The sequence below is a fragment of the Falco biarmicus genome, chromosome 2 (assembly GCF_023638135.1).
Source record: "Falco biarmicus isolate bFalBia1 chromosome 2, bFalBia1.pri, whole genome shotgun sequence".
NCBI classification, from domain to species: Eukaryota; Metazoa; Chordata; class Aves; order Falconiformes; family Falconidae; genus Falco; species Falco biarmicus.
In genome coordinates, this window is record NC_079289.1 from 66329012 (window position 1) to 66348375 (window position 19364).

Below are 19364 nucleotides of genomic sequence, written 5' to 3' on the forward strand. Positions count from 1 at the left end.
CCAAATCTGTAATTTCAGAATAAGGTTCAATCTGTTCCCTTGTTATCTCATTCTTAGTTCTGGTATTATAGATTCATTTATAGCAAAACCAAGAGAATAAGTAACGACTGATTTTTTTGTTAAAATGAAAACATATAGCACATGGCATTTGCATTAGAAGAATACAGATGCGAGGGAAGTTTTTTAATGTTTACATAACATTAAAAACATTAAATGTTATACTTAATAAGAAACTGCAATATGCAAATTACAGCATAAACCAATAAACACAGATGTTAAAATTCTTTGCACATAAGCTAAATACTGTAATTTATAAATAGGATGTCAAGATGCTTTTATCAGTACAAAGAGGACTGGATGTATCTTTTGGTCAAATTTTCCCTTTCCTTGTCCAAGGACATACAATTTACTAAATATAACAAGTAGCCTTGGAGTGAATTCAAGGTTTTAATTTCTTTCAGGAGGCTTACTGATACAAAATCAGAAGAAATGCTACAGAAAACTGCTTGGAATAGGGCTTAAAAAAAAAAAAAAATCAACTTGGCAATTAAAGTCAGCCTGACAGCCTAAACAACTTAGAGTCTTATCTCAGAGCCTGGCATTTATACTGAATATTCAACAAGGACCCAGCAGTCCCCAGACCTTACTGTTAAGAAAATCTTTCAAAACCTGCCTTTTTTTTTCCAAAAAATACATGTCATTTGGCTACATCAATAAATGATCCTGTGCCACCCCTCTTAATGGTGAGTACATCTTATCATGCATTACACTATACAGTGAAATCAATGAGATTCGTGGGCCTTTGCTGGTTTACACTGTCAGATGAAGACACTGAGAAACAGCAAATGCCTTTAGAACAGATCAGAGAAGCTATGGCTACATGTAATCTTTCCTCTCTTTTCTGTGGAGGTGCTTTTGGCAGAACTGACTTAAAATGCTGGATTCAAAAGGCAGAATCCACGAAGTATGTAAAGGAATGTGTGGATGGAAACTATACAGATGCAGGATAATAGACTTCAGTAGCAAGGGGTCAACCTTGCAGCAATAAAAAGCAAGACATCAACTGATGTACTGTGAAATTTGGAAAAGGCAGGCAGATGTTTTCTCGTTTGCACAGGTGAAGTGCCTTCTATTCTTTACCCAAAGCAACACAAAACAATGTATATTTATTATCAAGGCAATAAATGGTTATAAATTAATTTGTTTTTCTGTTTACTTCTGTGTTTCTTGCATTTTTTTCTACCATGTTCAATGCACCTGTGGGTTTATGCATACTGTCCTCTCACTTTTAGTACTATCTCTAGTTACAACTTGCTGTCTCAAAATAAATATATAGTAATAAATATAAAACCAGAATGAAAGTAAAGTAGAAATGTAAGCAGCAATCAGTAAAAAATATACTGAAAAAATACAAGTACATATATATTTCTATGTTCTGCCAGTGAAGAGACAATTTCTCATTTTATTTTAGCTTACGGTCTTCAATTAAGAATCCCATGACTGAAGTGATGTGTTAAGTACCATTGAGAGCTTCTAAGACAAGAAAAACATCTTGGATATTAGAATAAAGAACTACGACTGCATTTTTATAAACCTGCAGATACCACAATACATTAAAAGCAAATTAACTGAAGATTGGAAGTTACAGGAGAATTCCTAAAAGGAACAAAGAAAAGGGCACAGCCTCCTTAAGATGAAAATAAGGTTCATGCTGAAGAATTACATTTTACATGTCTGCATAAATAAGTATTTTATAACAGATACATATAAAAAAAAACATTTGCCAGATATGTTTGAATTGACCTGAAAATGCCTCCTTATCAAATATCACAAGGGACCAGTGGAATGCTGATTTCACACACACACAAAAATTCTCTAAGGAAAATTTAAGTTGGGAATGGGAGATTATGCTGATGTACAACTCAATAGGTAACAGAACTGAACAAATTTGTCAGGAATCCAACAAGAGAACTCAGTAATGACTGCATTCTGCCCCTGGCATGTTATAGTTACTCAGGGCATACCACTTTTAATATTTCTCTACTTTTGCTGCAGAAGGTATAATTTTTCAGAAACTGTGATATCAAAACCTCAGGGCTGTCAATTAGAGCAAGCAGAAAATCCTTAGATTTCAGTATGTGCTAAATTTAGTGATACATGACTGACATAAACTTAAGATTCAGCACTCTTTATTGAGCCACTGCTATGACAGAACTTTGAAGTTATTAAATACATACAGCAGTGTCTTAAACCTGGAAAAATAATTAACCCAGAATTCACTTCTAGTATGATGGTAACATGCCCTAGTGAGTCTAACTTGCTAAAATCCATGAGAAGAAGCAACACAACTACCAACAGAAACAGCAAGTAAGCAAAGCCCAATGAACGGAGTCCTACCATTTTAAGAATACAAAGTATCAAAATCTTTCTCTCACCTAAAAGTGTTTGAAGTAAAAATTTCTACAAAGATATCGAGATAACTTTCTCTAAAGTAAAAAATCTAGGACTACAAATTATAACAACTTTATAGAAATTCTATAGAACTACAACTTTATAGAAATTCTGCTACAACTAGCTAGAACTCCTACAGATGACTGCCTGTTCCCAAGAAACAGAAATAGTCCTATCAATCTGCACTGCAGCACTAATGAAGTCTGTTTTAACAACAACTTGAAACAGTATCTCTTACTTACCAAAGATGTTTATCAGAAAGGTAAGAAAAGTGTAAATTAATGTGTGACAACACTGACATTCAAGAAGTAAACTGAGAAGAAAGGTTTTTCTTCTTTCTATTGCCTGTTAAAACAAGTAGCTTTAGAAACCTCTCATTTAACATGATGTCTCACTCAGCTGAACTCTGATGCACGAGAGATGGTAACAAGACTGCTGGGATGAAGAGGGTGGTCCAATAAATTATTCCTATAAATATCCCTGAATAGCCATAAAATGCTTTACATTCTTTTTCTGCAAGGGTAAACAAATACCATATTCAGGTGACCTGGACATTTCTTTGCTGCCTTGCTCTTAGAGGTTCCTTAAAAATACACACACAGTTCCTAAAAAATACACACACACATATATACGCTGTAAGAATGTTTTGATGGTCAAGTTTACAAACTAACATAAAAAATATGCATTACTTTTAAGACAAAAGGATTTTTACTATAATACAGGAAAGCCAAAGTGGAAATAATTTCTAAAAGTTCACAAAGTTGAATTATGTGAAAGTATACTGATAAAGGCACATATTTAAATGAACTTTCAGTACACTGCTTATCCATTCACTTCAGACAAGTTTTTGCAGAATATATTTTAGGTAATCAGAAAATGTACAAAACAAGCATACAATTTAAATGCATGTCTAGCTGATGAACAGAATATAAGCTTCACATTTTAAAATATTTTGGTAGTTTAGATCCGCACAGATTTTGGTTTTATTAACTATTTCAGAAAAACTGAATTGTAATTCATCTTGACAGGACTTTGGCACAATTTAAGTTAATCTGCAAAAGCCTCCACTGTTATCCTTAAAAAACCACAGCATGTTGTAGTTGCATTAGCTTAACTTGATTGGTAGACTTCAATGAACAATGAGCAATTTATCACTGCTGACAGAATTCATCTGAAATTTACCCTCAAAGTAATCAGTCATGCACAGCATAAAATCTCACCAGCTATAGTTATCTGGAAAATTCTGTTCTATACCTTAAGCTATGCCACCTCAGTAAATGAAGACTGTCAGGAATGCTAACTTTAAGTTCATGTTTTAATAAATTAACGATTATAGTTTTGCCTCATTTCTAATTGCATGAGGATCTGCTGGAGGAATGAATGGAGAACACATGAGAGCAATGCGAGCGAGTGATGCAGCACTGTCTACTAGCATGGAAAAGTTAACACAAAAGGTAAATATGCAGCACAGCAGACACACTTAAAAGGAAACAGTAATAGCACTTACATGTTGCTAATATCCAATTGTCTATAATACAGTCACCTATAAGATTTGAATTTAACTGATTAATTTGCTGGATTTAACTTTTTCTCCTGTAATCAACAGCAAGGACTGTTAAATGCACAGTTGTTTGTTAATGTGGTTAAAGCACAGTGGAGAGATGCTGACTGGAATCTCGAACATGAGGCACCTCAAGTGTAGATGCCTATGTGGGTGACCCTGAGTTAAGAGAGCTCAAGTGGCAATTTCAGCTGGTCACCCAATATATGTTGAATTCAGTATACTCTGAATTGCTCTTCATTTTCCTAGAATGTGCATGACATTCAGGCAGACATGAGACTGGATGTATGGGAGATCAATGTCATTCTCAAATGGTAACTGGAGGTTATACCCACAAAAAAATTGTAATAAAACCAGTTAAAAATTAGCAGTAATACTTCTGTCAGAAGAGGTGCCTGGAATGAAAAGAAGCCTAGAAGGAAAACAAAAAAGAAGGTCTTTTAGAGGTCAGAAACAATCTTTATAATAAAAAGCATAGTATGAAAACTCAAGTTAAGGCAGACCTCATTAAGAAAGAAGTTTTCCCAGACTTTTAAGTAAAAATAGAACAAAAAAGTGGTAGCAATGTCATCTCACTAACCAGGCTCACTAGATATCAAGCTGGGGGCTGGCATGCCAATGTTTGAGGAATAGTGTGCTAGCGAGGTCCTTCAATCTGCTGTTTCAGTGGAGGTAGGGGACAGAGAACCATGCAACAGCAAAGATACAAGGGCTACTGATGTGTAAGAAACCACGGAAGTGCCTGAGAATGGTCACATAGGAATTAGGGCTTCTCCCCACATAAAGGTGGCACAATCAATGCACGCAGTGTGGGCAACAAACAGGAGGAGCTGGAAACCCATGACATAGTTGCCATCATGGAAATACGCTGGGATGACTCACACAACTAGAGTGCTTCAATGGATGGATATAAACTCTTCAGAAGGGCTGGGCAAGGAAGGAGATGTGGTGGGTTAGCCCTGTATATTAGGGAGTGTTTTGACTATCTAGAGCTTGATGGTGGTGACGAGAGGGTTGAGTGTTCATGGGTATGAATCAGGGGGAAGACCAGCAAGGCACATATCATGGCAGGAGTCTGTTACAGACCACCCAAGCAGGATGAAGAGGCAGATGAAATATTCTGTAATAGCTGGGAGAAGTCTCACAATTGCTAGCCCTTGTTCTTGTAGGGAACTTGAACTTACCAGATGTCTGCTGGAAACGCAACGCAACAGAGAAGAAACAGACCAGGAGGTTCCTGGAGTGTGTGGAAGATAACTTCTGATCCAGCCAGTGAGGGAGTCTGCTAGGGAAGGTGCCCCACTGGAATTGTTGTTTGTGAACAGAGAAGGACTTGTGGGTGATGTGGTGATTGGAGGCCGTCTGGATTATAGCAATTGAAAATGATAAGACCTTTTGATTCTTGGAGAAGTAAGGAGGGAGGTCAGCAGAAACGATACCTTGGACTTCCAGAGGGCCAACTTTGGCCTGCCTGAATAGTTTAGGAGACTGCCTGACAAAGTCCCTTGGGATGCAGTCCTGAAGGGCCAAGGGGTCCAGGAAGGCTGGAGATTCTTCAAGAAAGAAATCTTAAAGTCACAGGAGCAGGCCATCCCAGTGTGCCAATTGGCCTGGCTGAACAGAGAGCTTTGGCTGGAACTCAGGAAAAGAGAAGAGAGCTTATGATCTTTGGAAGAAGGGGCAGGCCACTCAGGACAACAAGGGTGCCTTGAGATTATGTAGGGAGAAAATTAGAAGGGCCAAAGCCCAACTAATCTGGCTACTGCCATAAAAGACAATAAAAATGTTTCTATAAAAAAGCCACAAAAGGACAGCTAAGGAAAATCTCCATCCTTTACTGGATGCAGGGGGAAACAGTGACAAAGGATGAGGAAAAGGCTGAGGCACCTAATGCCTTCCTTGCCTCAGTGTTTAACAGTAAGACCAGTTGTTCTCCAGGTACACAGCCCCCCGAGCTGGAAGACAGGGATGGGGAGCAGAATGAAGCCCCCATGATCCAAGGGAAAATGGTCAGGGACCTGCTACACCACTCAGACACACTTAAGTCTGTGGGGCCAGAAGGGATCCACCCAGAGGTGCTGAGGGAGCTGGTGGGAGTGCTCACCAAGCCACTGTCAATCATTTATCAGCAGCCCTGGCTAACGGGGGAGGTCCCAGCTGACTGCGGGTTAGCCAGTGTGATGCCCATCTGCAAGAAGGGCAGGAAGGAGGATCTGGGGATCTACAGACCTGTCAGCCTGATCTTGGTGCTGGGGAAGGTTGTGGAGCAGATCATCCTGAGTGCCATCACATGGCACGTACAGGACAGCTGGGGGTCAGGCCCAGCCATCATGGGTTCTGGTTGAGTAACCTGATCTCCTTTTGTAACAAGGTGACCCGCTTAGTGGATGAGAGAAAGGCTGTGGATGTTGTCTACATACTTTAATAAAGCCTTTGACACCATTTCCCACAACGTTCATCTTAAAAGTTACAGAGAAAAGTTGGTTAATAAGTTCTGCTAGCCAAATACAAAAATTAAAAGGTGGGTATTGAAAAATTATTTTTTTAATTAAATCACACTTTAATTTCTTTGAATGAAACCATTTATGGAAACCTATAAAAATGTAAACTGTTTATAAGCAAGTGCAAGTTTAGTAAATAAGAGCAAACAGGATCCTAGTTGAATAAACTTCACTCTTATACAGATTTCATAAAATAAATCTATTTGAAAAGGGATGTGTATATCCAAGTACTGATATAAACAACTCCTTTGTATATCAAATGCTTTTAAAAATTTAAAAATGTTTTAAATAATAAATAAAATTTTTAAAAAATCAAAAATTTAGCATTCACATCTACCTTCAGAATGGTATGCTGCTTACGAAGTACGGTATTACCCTGAATGAACACCGAAGCTTTGCCTATTAAGTGACTACTTGGCTCTGCCTAAATTTACATTATTCTTCTGTTTCTTACTTTGGAGCGGATGAGACAGCGGTCAAAAATTCACAATGGCTAAACATTACACAACTGTTACTAGAACAAGACGAAAATAATGACAAGAACATTTTCCCTTATTAGAGAGAAGGCTACTATTACTTCACACTACATGTATTTCATCAAAATCTAAGTATGCAAACTAAGCTTGCAATTAATTAACAAAAATGTGTGCAAGCCTTTGGTGTACTTGCTTTCAGCAAGTATACAGGGTGGCTCTAACATCATCATAGGCTGCATTTAACAGAGTTAAAGAGATATTTATCTGTGGTTAGATTATTAAACTAAAACATCTATTAATCCAACATAATTATTCACTGTTTTCAGAAGAATGAATAAAAAAAATTACAAAGGTAAGACAGGATAATAGAGGAAGGATTTCCTTTTAAATGGTTTGTATTTCAATGTTCATCCCACATAAGCTGTAAATCATTCCTTTCTCTAGAGCTTCAAACACAGCTCCTCGGGATAACTTCACATCTGCCTTTCACACAGGTGAAGGGGAATCCTACCTTAGTATGGTATTCACAGATTTGACATTTTTACCCTTTCGGTACTGTAGAATAAGCTCATTTGAAAAGTTTCAATCTTGCAGTTACCAGTAAAGATAATATGTGGGAAAAATACAGTTAAGTTTTAATCTGTTTAAGCATACAGGCATTTTTTTTACTCCGTATCTTCACTGCTTGTAGTGTTTAAAGTCTCAAAATGCTAAGACTCACGGAAAAAAAATAATAAAGGACTGGGTTTGGGTTTCCTTGACAGATTCTGATCATCGACTTTTTAGAAGTACCTGTTGAACAGTGTGAATTGTGGAGTACTTAGCATTAGTTATGGAAGCACTCCAACACAAAGGAAGATGGGGAGTGTCCATATAGGCAGACCATATAGAAACATTCAGTTTACAAGTAAATAATCACAACTTCTTACCATAGAGACAGTATTTTTATGTCCACTGGCTTGATTAATTTCCTTATGAGATGAGTAAATCTGGACACAGACTTGGTTATCCATGACCATAATATTTTCTTACAAAAAAGAATTTGTAAGTAAGGTTCAGTGAATGTGTAAATACAGCTCACTTCTGCAGTTACTAAAAATCTTAAGTGACATTAATTAACTTACAGTAAGCACAAGAGATTAATTTAGAGAATTTTTTCAATACACATTCATCTCAGTTTGTGAATAAGCAGACACTAATGCAAAATACTCTCTGTAAAACAGAAGTAAGCTTGAAGACAAAGTAAACATAGGCTTATTTAAAGCAATGGTCAGTGCTTTGTAATGTCTAACAAGCAATTAAGTTTTGATTTCCTTAAATGAATGTAAGGTTGGGAAAGGGGAACCTACTCACCTACATTATAGAAGTCAGCTATTACTGCAGGAGGCATTTAAGGCATACGCTGTCCTTGTGTAAAACTGCAAAGGGCAAACTGAGGCAGGCAGCTGCTGGCTAATAGCAGACCTCAAATCAAGCATGAACCAGACTACAGTTCAACAATGGTATTTTTGATAGGTGACTATAAACTCACTACATCCTTTGGAACTCTTAACTGATTCACAGGTAAAAAAACCCACAGTAAGCTGCATGAGAAGTGAGAAGACAGGAACCACAGTATTCAACAAGATTGTATATGACAACTATTCAACTACAGAGTGATTTAATACTAATGATGTGATGTTCTTCAACACCCACAGAACAAATTTTCTTGCTGAGGTCATGCTACTTATTACTAGATTGTTTCCAGAAAATGTTTCGTGTCTGGCATCTAGGAATTCTCTTGAACAATGTGTTACAACTAGTATCCTAGAAACAAGGTCTGCTGAGAAAAGAATCTGTATCCTTAGGGAGAGAACCTGAGGCATGAAGATGCCCTAGAAGCCACTGGTGTTATACTGTAACAATCTGGCTGATTAGAAGTAACTATTAATTTAATTATTAAACATTAATTTTAATAGTAATTTAAATGAGAAATAAGAGCATTGTTGAACAATAGATACATTATAAATCATTTGACAAAACTGAAACATATCATTACTTAGCAGTTAATACTTCTTGCTCCCAAAATTTCAAAGGCAGTCAGAGCACCGCATCTGTGAAAGTATATCTATTTTCTGTGACAATACTATCAGAGAGGGTTTTGTTCTGTCTTCGGACAGGTTCATAGCTTAAACCAAATATGGCTTGGTAGCCTGCTTTCCTTAATGAAGGTAAGCAAACCTTCAAAAGCCTTGGTACCAAAATCTTTCTTCCCTGTCAAAGGAGCGGGAATATCTCTCTTCCCTTTGACTCAATGGGAAGCAAGAAAGATGTCTTCATAGACCACTCAGTTTCAAAGACCAAAAGAAGGACCAAGTTGTATTTTATGGCACTCATCTGAAGCCTCAGTTTTGAGCAAAATACTGCCACCATTAGAAAAAGACTGCAGGAGCTCCCTTGATTGTGCTTTTATCAGTCAATCTTCGCAGCGAAGGAAAGATGGGCATCCTCCAGAAAATGAACATGGATTCAAATGCTGGTAATGGGTATGGAGAGCCAAGTAAGAGATTGAAAAGTATAAACCTGAACTGGCACTCATCCCATCTGAGCATGCAACAAAATATTGATGAGATAGCGACAGTGAAGATATAGCTAAGCTGCTGCTTTGTTGCTGTGTTCCCATCTATCAGCTATTGGAAAGTACATTTAAGACAGAAGACTGAACAGGTTGAAATGTACCAATTTATGCACTATTATGGACATTTTTAGACAAAAATATCAGCAGAATGTAGTAAAAGAAAAGGGATAAAGTGTAAAGGGATAAAGTTGAGCTGATTTTTCTACTGTCAGGTTCCTAACAAGTTGTTAACTCTCCCAACTGTGGAACGTAGAAGCAATCTATTATTTCCACTGAAGACAGTAGACTAAACCAACTAGAATTCAACTTAGGCCACTGAGCTCATCCAAAGGAAAAGAATCACTGCAGCATGCAAATTACATGAAATGAAATATTGTTCATCCTAACAATTACCTGCAACTTAATTTCAGCTACTTATTAAATTTCTCATGTAGGTTAAATAAAACAACTATTTGCTAACAGAAAGCAAATGGTAAGGCAAGGACTCAGCTGCAAAGTTTCCTTCCTCAAATGTAGTAACAGTATAAGTAGTGAACAGAATCCACAGCAGTACTGGAAGATGTCAAAAAAGCCCCAAAATTCTAGTACAGCATGAAGGTAAGCTGAAACTGAAGTTCCCTTGATACAAAGCAAACTCTCTGAAATTACTGCATACCACCTCCAACAGCTCCTCTCACTCATACGTCCTGAGAAGCTGGGTGAAACTAACCTCAACTTTTTTCACCCGACATTTAAAAATCTGTCTTTGTTCCAGCTATAAAATTTTTTTGTATATTAAAATAACACTACTCAGTGTAACATTTTACCCTCCTCCTTAGGCTTTAACATTTTTTTAGAAGAGGCGAGGCAAACAAAATTGGCACATATAAATATCTATCTGTATTCTGTATCCGTGACGTATTGTTACAGTTTCAAAAACGTTAATGACTAGGTGTACTGGTTCTGGCTGAAATGAATTTTCCCCAGAGCAGCCCTTACAGTGCTGTACTGTGTATGGGTAGCATGAAAGGTGCTGATAAACACCAGTGTTTTGGCTGCTGCTGAGCAGTGCTGGCACAGCATCGGGGCTCTGTCTCAAACATTGCCCCTTGCCAGTAGGCTGGGGGTGGGCAAGATCTTGGGGGGGGGACACAGCCAGGACAGCTGACCCAAACTGACCAAAGGGATATTCCATACCATGCGATGTCTGCTCAGCAATAAAAGCTAAGAGAAGGCTGGCTGGGGGGGGTGTGGGGTGGGGTGGGGGGGTGTGATATTAATTATTTATGTTTGTCTTCCAGAGCAACCACTACACATACTGAAGCCCTGGCTTCCCTGGAAGTGGCTGGACATTGTCTGCTGATGGGAAGCAGAGAATAAATCTTTTGTTTTCCTTTGTTTCCATGCGGGGCCTTTGCTTTTGCTTTATTAAATTGCCTTTATCTTGACCCACAAGGTTTTTTTCCATCTTATTTTCCACCCCCTTGTCCTGCTGAAGAGAAGAGTGACAGAGCAGCTTGGTGGGCACCTGACATCCAGACAAGGTCAACCCACCACACTGAGACAGAATGGTGAGATTATTTTTGGCTGGCACCATACTTCAGAATTATACAATGGCACAAACACTCAATGATGTCTCAGAAATGCCAGTGCAGCTGGAATACTATTCAAGTCCTGACACCTAAAACATAACATCTGGTGACAAGCATGCACTTTGAGATCCCAATCTGATAAATACATACAACTTGAATCCTTCCCAAGAAATAATGTGACTGTACTGTATACTATAATGATGAAACTAAGTTTCAGGAAACATACACAAATAAGCTTCCCAAGGGTACCAAAGTTTTAATCATTTCTTCACAGAATTCCTGTGCTGTTAAGATCACTGTGTTTCTATGGTCTAGCTGGACAGGTACAATGGTGTTATCCTGTCTTGTACAGAATACCTGTCAATTCAGACAAATTTTTCATGAAGCTGTGGACCTCATGTGTATTTTTAATTTTAAATAAGCTTGCAGCTGGTTTATGATATCTAACAGACTGGTTTCATTCTTGTGGAATATGGTAAGCCCTCACTAACCTGAAGTCAAGAAGATTAAAGAGTAAACCCTGATCCTAGTGGTGACCGAAAACGTGCCAAGCTTTTGTAATGTAAAGTAATACTGAGAGGTGAACCAAAAAGAGCACCTTGAAGGCTGATAGTCCATCTTGTGGCTCTAATGAGGAAATGATGACAAATGGTTTTACCACTAAGAATGCAAATGGACAGACCTCTTGACACAAAGTGGGTCAAAATAAGATGATACTCTCCTTTTGTCTTTGGAGTAGGAACAAAATGCCCAGTCCCTGATTACTGAGGTTACATTTTCCACTCTTCTGTCATCTAAGTGAACATTCAGATGTTGCTTCAACAGTACCTCGTCATGAAGGCATGGATGGGAAAGGTAATGCAAGAGTACAAATTCACAAAAAACTATCTGAATGCTCATATTTTCTGGCTCTCGTTAGACCTGGGGATTCCAAGTGAGGTTTCCTAAATGAAAGTCTGCCACTAGAAGTTGTGTAGGGGTCATTTGGTGTAGTAAGCTGTGCTTCTTCCTTTGTACTTCACACAACCCAGTTGTGCAGTGCAAAGAAATGACATGTGCTTCCTTCAGGCTGGAATGTATAAGCTAACACGAAACACAGAGGTGCTCCAGACTCTCAATGTGCAGAGTTTCATTAGCCTTTGAACTGAAGGGGTACTGATCTTTAAATTAAGTGCATTTTATGGCTTGAACTCCAACCCTAATAGTTACCTTCATGAGCCACAGTCTTAAGGGCATGGATGTGCCCAAACATCCGAAAACATGTGCGGGCATACTGTATACAAGGTGGCACGACACACAGAGATTTTGGCTATCAGCTGCCTCTCACCATACAGATTTTAATTCTTCACACCTCTGTGTGAGTCTCTCTTTATAAACAGACAACCTGTTTTATTAAAGTTAGCCTTACCTTGACAGAAGCAAATGGTAAGTGTCAACACACATTTAAGAATGACAGAGAAGTAGATCTTGCCAAACAATTCCTGGTTTACTATCCTTTTTCTTGTAACTAAACTTACCTTAAGTGATCCTTGTTGCTTTAATCTTTCCCAAATAGTAGACATGAAATGCTGACTAGTGAAAAGAATGCCTTGAAAAGAATCATGGCATCTCTAAAGTGCCAAAAAATGATGCTGCAGTTCTATTACCAAAAAATTCCTTGTCAAATGTTATATGTTATTCCTAGCCTAGCAGGCAAAAAAAAAAAAAAAAAAAAAAAAAAAAAGAGGACAGAATTTTTAACACACTATTTGGCTTTCTGGCCACAGTTTCCAGGAGGAACTGAAGAATCTGAACTTCATGCATTTTTTTCAGGTTTTGAAATGACCTGAAGCCACGCTCTTCCAAGCTTTCTCAGACAAGTAAATCACTCTAGAATTAATTACTCCTCCACTTCTGCCTCGTGATCCTTCTCTTCCTTGTGAAGAAAAGATCTAACAAAAGGTGGCAACAATCAGAACAGTAGAAGATATTATGTATGAAAGTGTACCCTGAGCTGGCCAGGACTGATGAATATATAATGACGAAGTCATAGGCAGACAGAGAAAAAAAGTAGTGAGGAATGTTACCATTTCCCACTGAAATGGTGTTGTCAGGCCTCTCCCAGATTCTTGATGTGAAGCTCCCGAACAGAAATATAGAGGGAGTGCATAAAAGGGCTGTGTGCCAATAGACGCACAGCAGTAAGACTATTAATTTTAATTTGCCATTAAGGTCTTGCACATAGACAGAAAACAGATGATACCAATGCCTCAACTGTTGCATTTGACATTGTGTTTTCAGTAACTGAATGACTTATCAGCACTGTCAATGTTTTTATGAACATGCATGAATTGCAATAGAAACTTGGATCCTGGGCCCATTGTACCAGATATACTATGAAGCCAAAAGCAATGATACTGTTCCAAAATCTGAAAATGTGCATACCAAAATCAAATCAGTCAATAGGCTTAAGCATTACTTCAGATTCTCTTGTGGTAATTTCTATCCACAGAAATATCCATCTTAGACTAGTAGGTACTTATGCGTATGCATATATATGTGCATCATATGCAGCTTAAGTAATTTTCCTTAATATACGATGGGAAATCTAGGTTTCATTTCTGGAACATAAGGAAGATAATTTTTTTAAAGGAGAGCCTACATGAGGACCTCAGACAGGCCTGGACTGTACAGAACCATAAGCATTCATTGCCTCTTATAACAAAAAGTACATGCAGTTACACAGAGAAGTAGTGTAACCTTGCAGTTATTTCACATCTGAGTCACATCTTTCAGCCTGGGCAACTAAAATCTGAATCTGTAAAAGTACTTCACAAGAAATATCAAAACTTGAAAAATGAAGTTATAGAAAGGAATAGCCCAGGGGGTGGGGATGGGTGTGAGTGGGGGTGTGTGCCTAGGATTGTGCATCTTTCAGGAAAAAAACGTCTAGACTGCCTCCTGTTGTTCAGATGCTGTTTTTACAGGTAATGTGATTCTATATATGGCCAGCTACCTATGACTTCATATTTAAGGCTGCACACCAACACAGCTTTAAAATGGAGCATAAATTCCTGTTTTAATCTAATAGACCACCCTCTGAATATTCATTGCCACTTTCCAGTTTGTCCAAAAAATTTTTAATAGGGAACTTACAAAGGAATGAAAATATAACTTCCCATCGACAAAACTACTTCTCATTGTTAACAATTTCTTGCACAACACTAACTATGTATTGGTGAAACATGCCTACAACTTGTGTATTGGCAATTATTCCACCAAAGAGAAAGGCTCTGCATAAGGCTTTTTACCCAGTTGCCAAGAAATAAATTCTCAATCAAACGTCAATTCAAATAAACATTATTCCTCCTTCCCTGACTTCACATATATACACCTTCTCTGAGAGGCAACAAGGCAAAATCTGAGTCTCTCACAATACATCTCCATAATTCTTTGAACTGCAGGCATCTAGTGTATTGGAATGACTACTGCTAGGTAGCAGAAGATGTATCGTTATTGGCATTATCCAAAGCAATACCAGACACCATCCACCTTGCCTATGTTACTTTTGCACATACAACTATCGCCTTCCCAAACACTTTAACAACCATATTTATGACTATTAGGGAGAATACTTTAGCGTAAGACTACACTAACTACATGGTCAGACAAAGAGTCTGCAAGGAAGAAAAATGCTTGAAATATTTCTGCCACTTACGTTGCTACAAAATGGCTTTTAACTCAATGCTATTCCACCCCACATCAAATACGCTTTCTATTTTTATCACTATAATGCATGGTAATAGAATACTTACAAAATAGCAACACATACGTCAAAAATAGCAGCAGACCCTTCCCCTCTTCTGTTCTAAAAGGCAGTGAGTGATTTTTATCTTTAAAAAAAAAGTCACAAGGTTTATTCCACATGGTACTGAAATGCCTCTCTACCTTCATGTTCATTCCAGTTAGTTACTGACTCTTAGCCTCTATCACTTGGAAAAGCCTGTGACAAATGAGATTATTAACCCTTTTATAATGCCACAGCACAGTAAAATTCAGCAAAACATAACCATCTCTTCTAGAAATGCCATTTGCAATTATTAGAAGCTGGGAAATTACTGGGGATGAGCCACTGATTCAAACTACAAAAATAATTTAAATAAAGCCTACTTTTTATCTCCACCTCCTGGCAGGTTTTCATGATATGGCTACTCTGGCACAGCCTGACTTCAAAGAAAAACATCAGCAAGGGAATACAGTGGAATAAATTGAAAAGTCAAACCAAAAATAGTAACAAAAAAATTCACATTAATATATAATTCAGTACAACTCTGAAAGAGACAGACAATTCAGAAATACATTTTATGTCTCCGATGAATTTACATGATACAAACAAATGCTAATACTAAATTAGATTATTTACACAGAAGAATCACGCTACTTTTATGCTGTATTTATGCTTATCTCACCTGTTTCCATCACAATTTTATCTATTTTTTTATAATTACCCAAATTTACCAGATTCCATGGTCATCTGAAGTAATCCATCAAGAGCACTGGAAAGAAGACCTCTACTGGATACTTTTAAGTGACTTAATATGACAGGCACACATTGGTATTCCAAAAATAAGGCCTTTCCTTCATCTGTCTTCAAGTCTATGCAAAGGGAATCAAACGCCTGAGCCAGGTAATCCACTGAAAGATATTAGAGCACAGGCAATAGAACTTCTATAATTGTAGTTCCACTAAGCAATATATGAACAATTATCCTGAGACTTACTGTTGCAGATATATACTTAAAAAGCTAAACGGCTGAAAATATTAAATTTTATTTTTATTTAAAGATATCCTCTGCCTGCTTTTACCCCTTAACTTGTTGTGAGTGGAGAAAGAGATTCATATGTTGAAGAAAAATATACTTACAAATATAAAGTCCTTCTACTATTTTGCTTAAGAGGAAAAAAATTACAAGTTTGCATAGTTTGAGACAAATGTTGGTTTCAACATCTGGGAAACCTCTGTTAAAGGAGTCAAGGCCTGATTTGCCTGAATAAGAGCAATTACTTTCATGAAAGCAACTACTTCCATTCCTTTCTATAAAAAGCTGTAGTTTAAGTTTCATGCATACAGTTTACATACTTATACGTTGTGGCACTAAATTATATGAAAAACGTAGATGAAGTGAACCAATCTAGTTTTCTTAATTTACTGATGTCAAATCTTTCTCAGTATCTTGCAATAGAATTGATAACTAGAGTGCAGAAAATTAAGTACAAGGAAACAATCTATCCCACAGCAAAAGTTTAACTATGGTGACATCTACTGGAAGTTTTGCAGGAAGTGGGATATATGTTCAAACCAAATGTACTACTTTATCACTAGATCATTAGTGTCATGTGGTCAGAGTGATCAAAATTCATACACAGTGGTATTCGACATATGCTTAATGACAGATCATATTTTCCATGTTATAGAAGCTAGCAGTAAAAAGCAACCATGAGAAGCCAAACCGATTCATTCTAATCAAGAATGTTCATCTGCTTAGGGTAAGTCTCTCCAATAACTATTTTTTGTATTCCAATTCTTCCTGCACCGTTTTTATCAAACATTTCTAGAAATGCGAGTCTCAATTTTTGAGTAATTTCATCAAAATATCTTGACTGAAATAGTTTCTTCCAACAGTTGAAATACTGCGTTTGTTCATTAATGATGTCAGGGTGGTCTTTCACCATGTTTAAATCATGTAAATTTTAAAATTTACAGTTTAAATATTGTAAATACCCATAATATAAATACTGCAAAGGTCAGCTAAGCATAAAGACACGTAAACCTGTTTAACGAACTAATCCAGAAGGATGACTCTCATGAACAAGAACATTGTTCATTATCTATAGATTTAAAATCTTTGGCATCCTCATTTAGTGTCAATCAGGGTGCCAGAGACTGCAGCAATTTTGTGATGTGGATCTCTGCTGTCTAAGAAATGGCCCAAAATTTTTAAGGTATTTCATGCAACAGACTGAAAAAAATCATATGCCAAAGTAGGCATCTGATTCTGATATTCTGGCATGTTTTTTCAGGATTACCTTGAAAATTAACATCTCTGTAACCTGTCTCCATCTCTTTGTGTTACTAGCAGAGGGGATGTGTTACTAGTAAAGACATTTTAAAATAAAAACTGTTTTGAGAACAAAAGACAGCAAAAATAGAATCATGGAATAATTCAGGTTGGAATCTAGTCCAACCATCCTGCCTAAAGCAGGACCACCTCTGAAGTTAGGTTAAATTGCTCAGTCATAACTCCACTGAACAATTATTTGCTATCAAAATTATCTGTGCTTTTAATATGTCTTTGAAGAGGGAAAAATAAGTAGGTAGTATCACAAACAGTTGGAAAAGGGTTATAAATACATTGCTATACTATCCTTCCAAAACTTATTATTCCAGTTACGCAGCACCACAGTACTCCTAAGTTGCTGCAGGTAGGCAGTAATGACCTCTTACACCTGCTCTTAATGGTATATAATTAGCGTGTTCTGCCTGACTTCCATAAAAAGGACCTGCAACACCTCTTGTTCCCCATTACCCTTGAAGAGTGAAAAGGCTCTGTAACTGAAGGCAGCAGTTAACAAATCAGCTGAGAGAACAGTTACTCTATTCTTTGAGATAGATTTTCCACAGCTTTCCCTTACCCTGTCCAGACACAATCTGATTCTTAACTCATAGTGTCTGCTTTGAAACCTTTGCACGAAAGACCCAACATCCTCTATTTCTTTGCCAATACAAAATAATATAGGTTTTAAGTAGGGAATTCTACTTTACACTACTATTATACATATCTGCTAGTGTGAAAGGTGGAAGGATCCTGCGAACAAAGTGGAAATAGAAAAAAACTCACAGTGAAAGTGAAGAGTCGCCCTGTGATACCCCCCTGCATAACCCCCCTGACTCTTTTTGGTTAACAAAAGGCAGAAGCATAAGCTGAAAATGATGTAGCTGTTTCAGATACAATAATCCCCTAAGAGGCACGAAAGGCTGCCTGGACTATATTGTTTAAGAGGATATTTAAATTGTTTGGATTTTATTTTTTTGCCAAAGAAATAAATACACTCCCTCCAAAATCAATTCTTTATATAGTCAGAAGCTCAGCTTGGTAATATGTGGCAATTACGTTGCATTTAGGATTCAGAGGGGACCTATCAACTGCTGCTTTTATGCTGATGGACTCTCTTTGCATAGGTGATCAAAACTGCTTCACAGCAATCATTGAAGCCATTATTGAATTAAAACAATTAAGTCAAAAGAGAAAGCTAATAATAGAAGTCAAAATAAGACATTATTTTGGATCACTCATCAAATTGCATATTTATGAATGAAGAACCTTCAAGCATAATTCAGATCACATACTACTGTTGAAGTTTTCAAAAAGATCATACACAAATTAAAAATGGGTAAGAATCTGTTTAAATGACCAAGTTAATCTATAATTTTATTTTAAAATATCTCTATAAATCAGATCAAAGGTTTTTCTTCTCCGGCTTCTGACAGAAAAGTGTATATCAGTCTATATCAAAAGGATAAGGAAGGAAAACATTAAAAATCTGAGTTTGTGCCTCTTCTCAGTGTGCTGAACACAAGCTCACAAGAAACAGTCTATTTTTGTAATTCATTTAAATAAAATGTTTTATTCTTTTCAGATCATATCTGTTTTCAAAGAAGGCCCCACTGAAAAGATATGCCACAGCACCTTGAAAATTGCACAAGTGGAATAACCTGTCATGATCTGAAGCAGAAGTCACTGTGTTATCTTCTGATATGACCTTGTTCACTTTTGCCTAGTTTACAAAGTACGATACTATACTACATCAACATAGAGATTTTGGAAGATTTTGGATAAAAAGGTCGCTTTTCATGCTAGACAGGTGGCTTTGAAGTCTAAAACATTTTTATATAAAGAGAACATGGTGCCTTTGTAAATGAGTAACAGTGACATCTGAACAGACAATTATATCATGAACTGACAATTTCATGGAGTAGCATTTTTCAGTGTTTACAATATTTTATGGATAGCCATTTGCAGAGCCAGACTTGGTAGGAGAGGAGAGGCGCAGCACATAGGTAAGGGCTGGAGTATGAACTGTACACTAAACTTAGACCAAGGGACAAAGCAATTTCAGGACATCTATTGTATCACAATTCAATTTAAGT

General features: G+C 37.2%; 1 protein-coding gene across 3 annotated transcripts in view; it reads right to left on the reverse strand.

Moving 5' to 3' along the window:
* Positions 1-19364, reverse strand: part of CCDC138 (coiled-coil domain containing 138) — a 42089-nt gene that overhangs the window by 4621 nt on the left and 18104 nt on the right. For 2 of the 3 annotated variants that reach the window (XM_056328826.1, XM_056328825.1), the window contains exons 12-13: positions 15675-15851; positions 14972-15049 (exon numbers count right to left, since the gene is read on the reverse strand). In XM_056328826.1, coding sequence (XP_056184801.1) covers positions 14972-15049; positions 15675-15851 — 255 coding nt within the window. The remainder of the gene's footprint in view (positions 1-14971; positions 15050-15674; positions 15852-19364) is intronic. The other variant, XM_056328827.1, reaches the window with a different exon arrangement.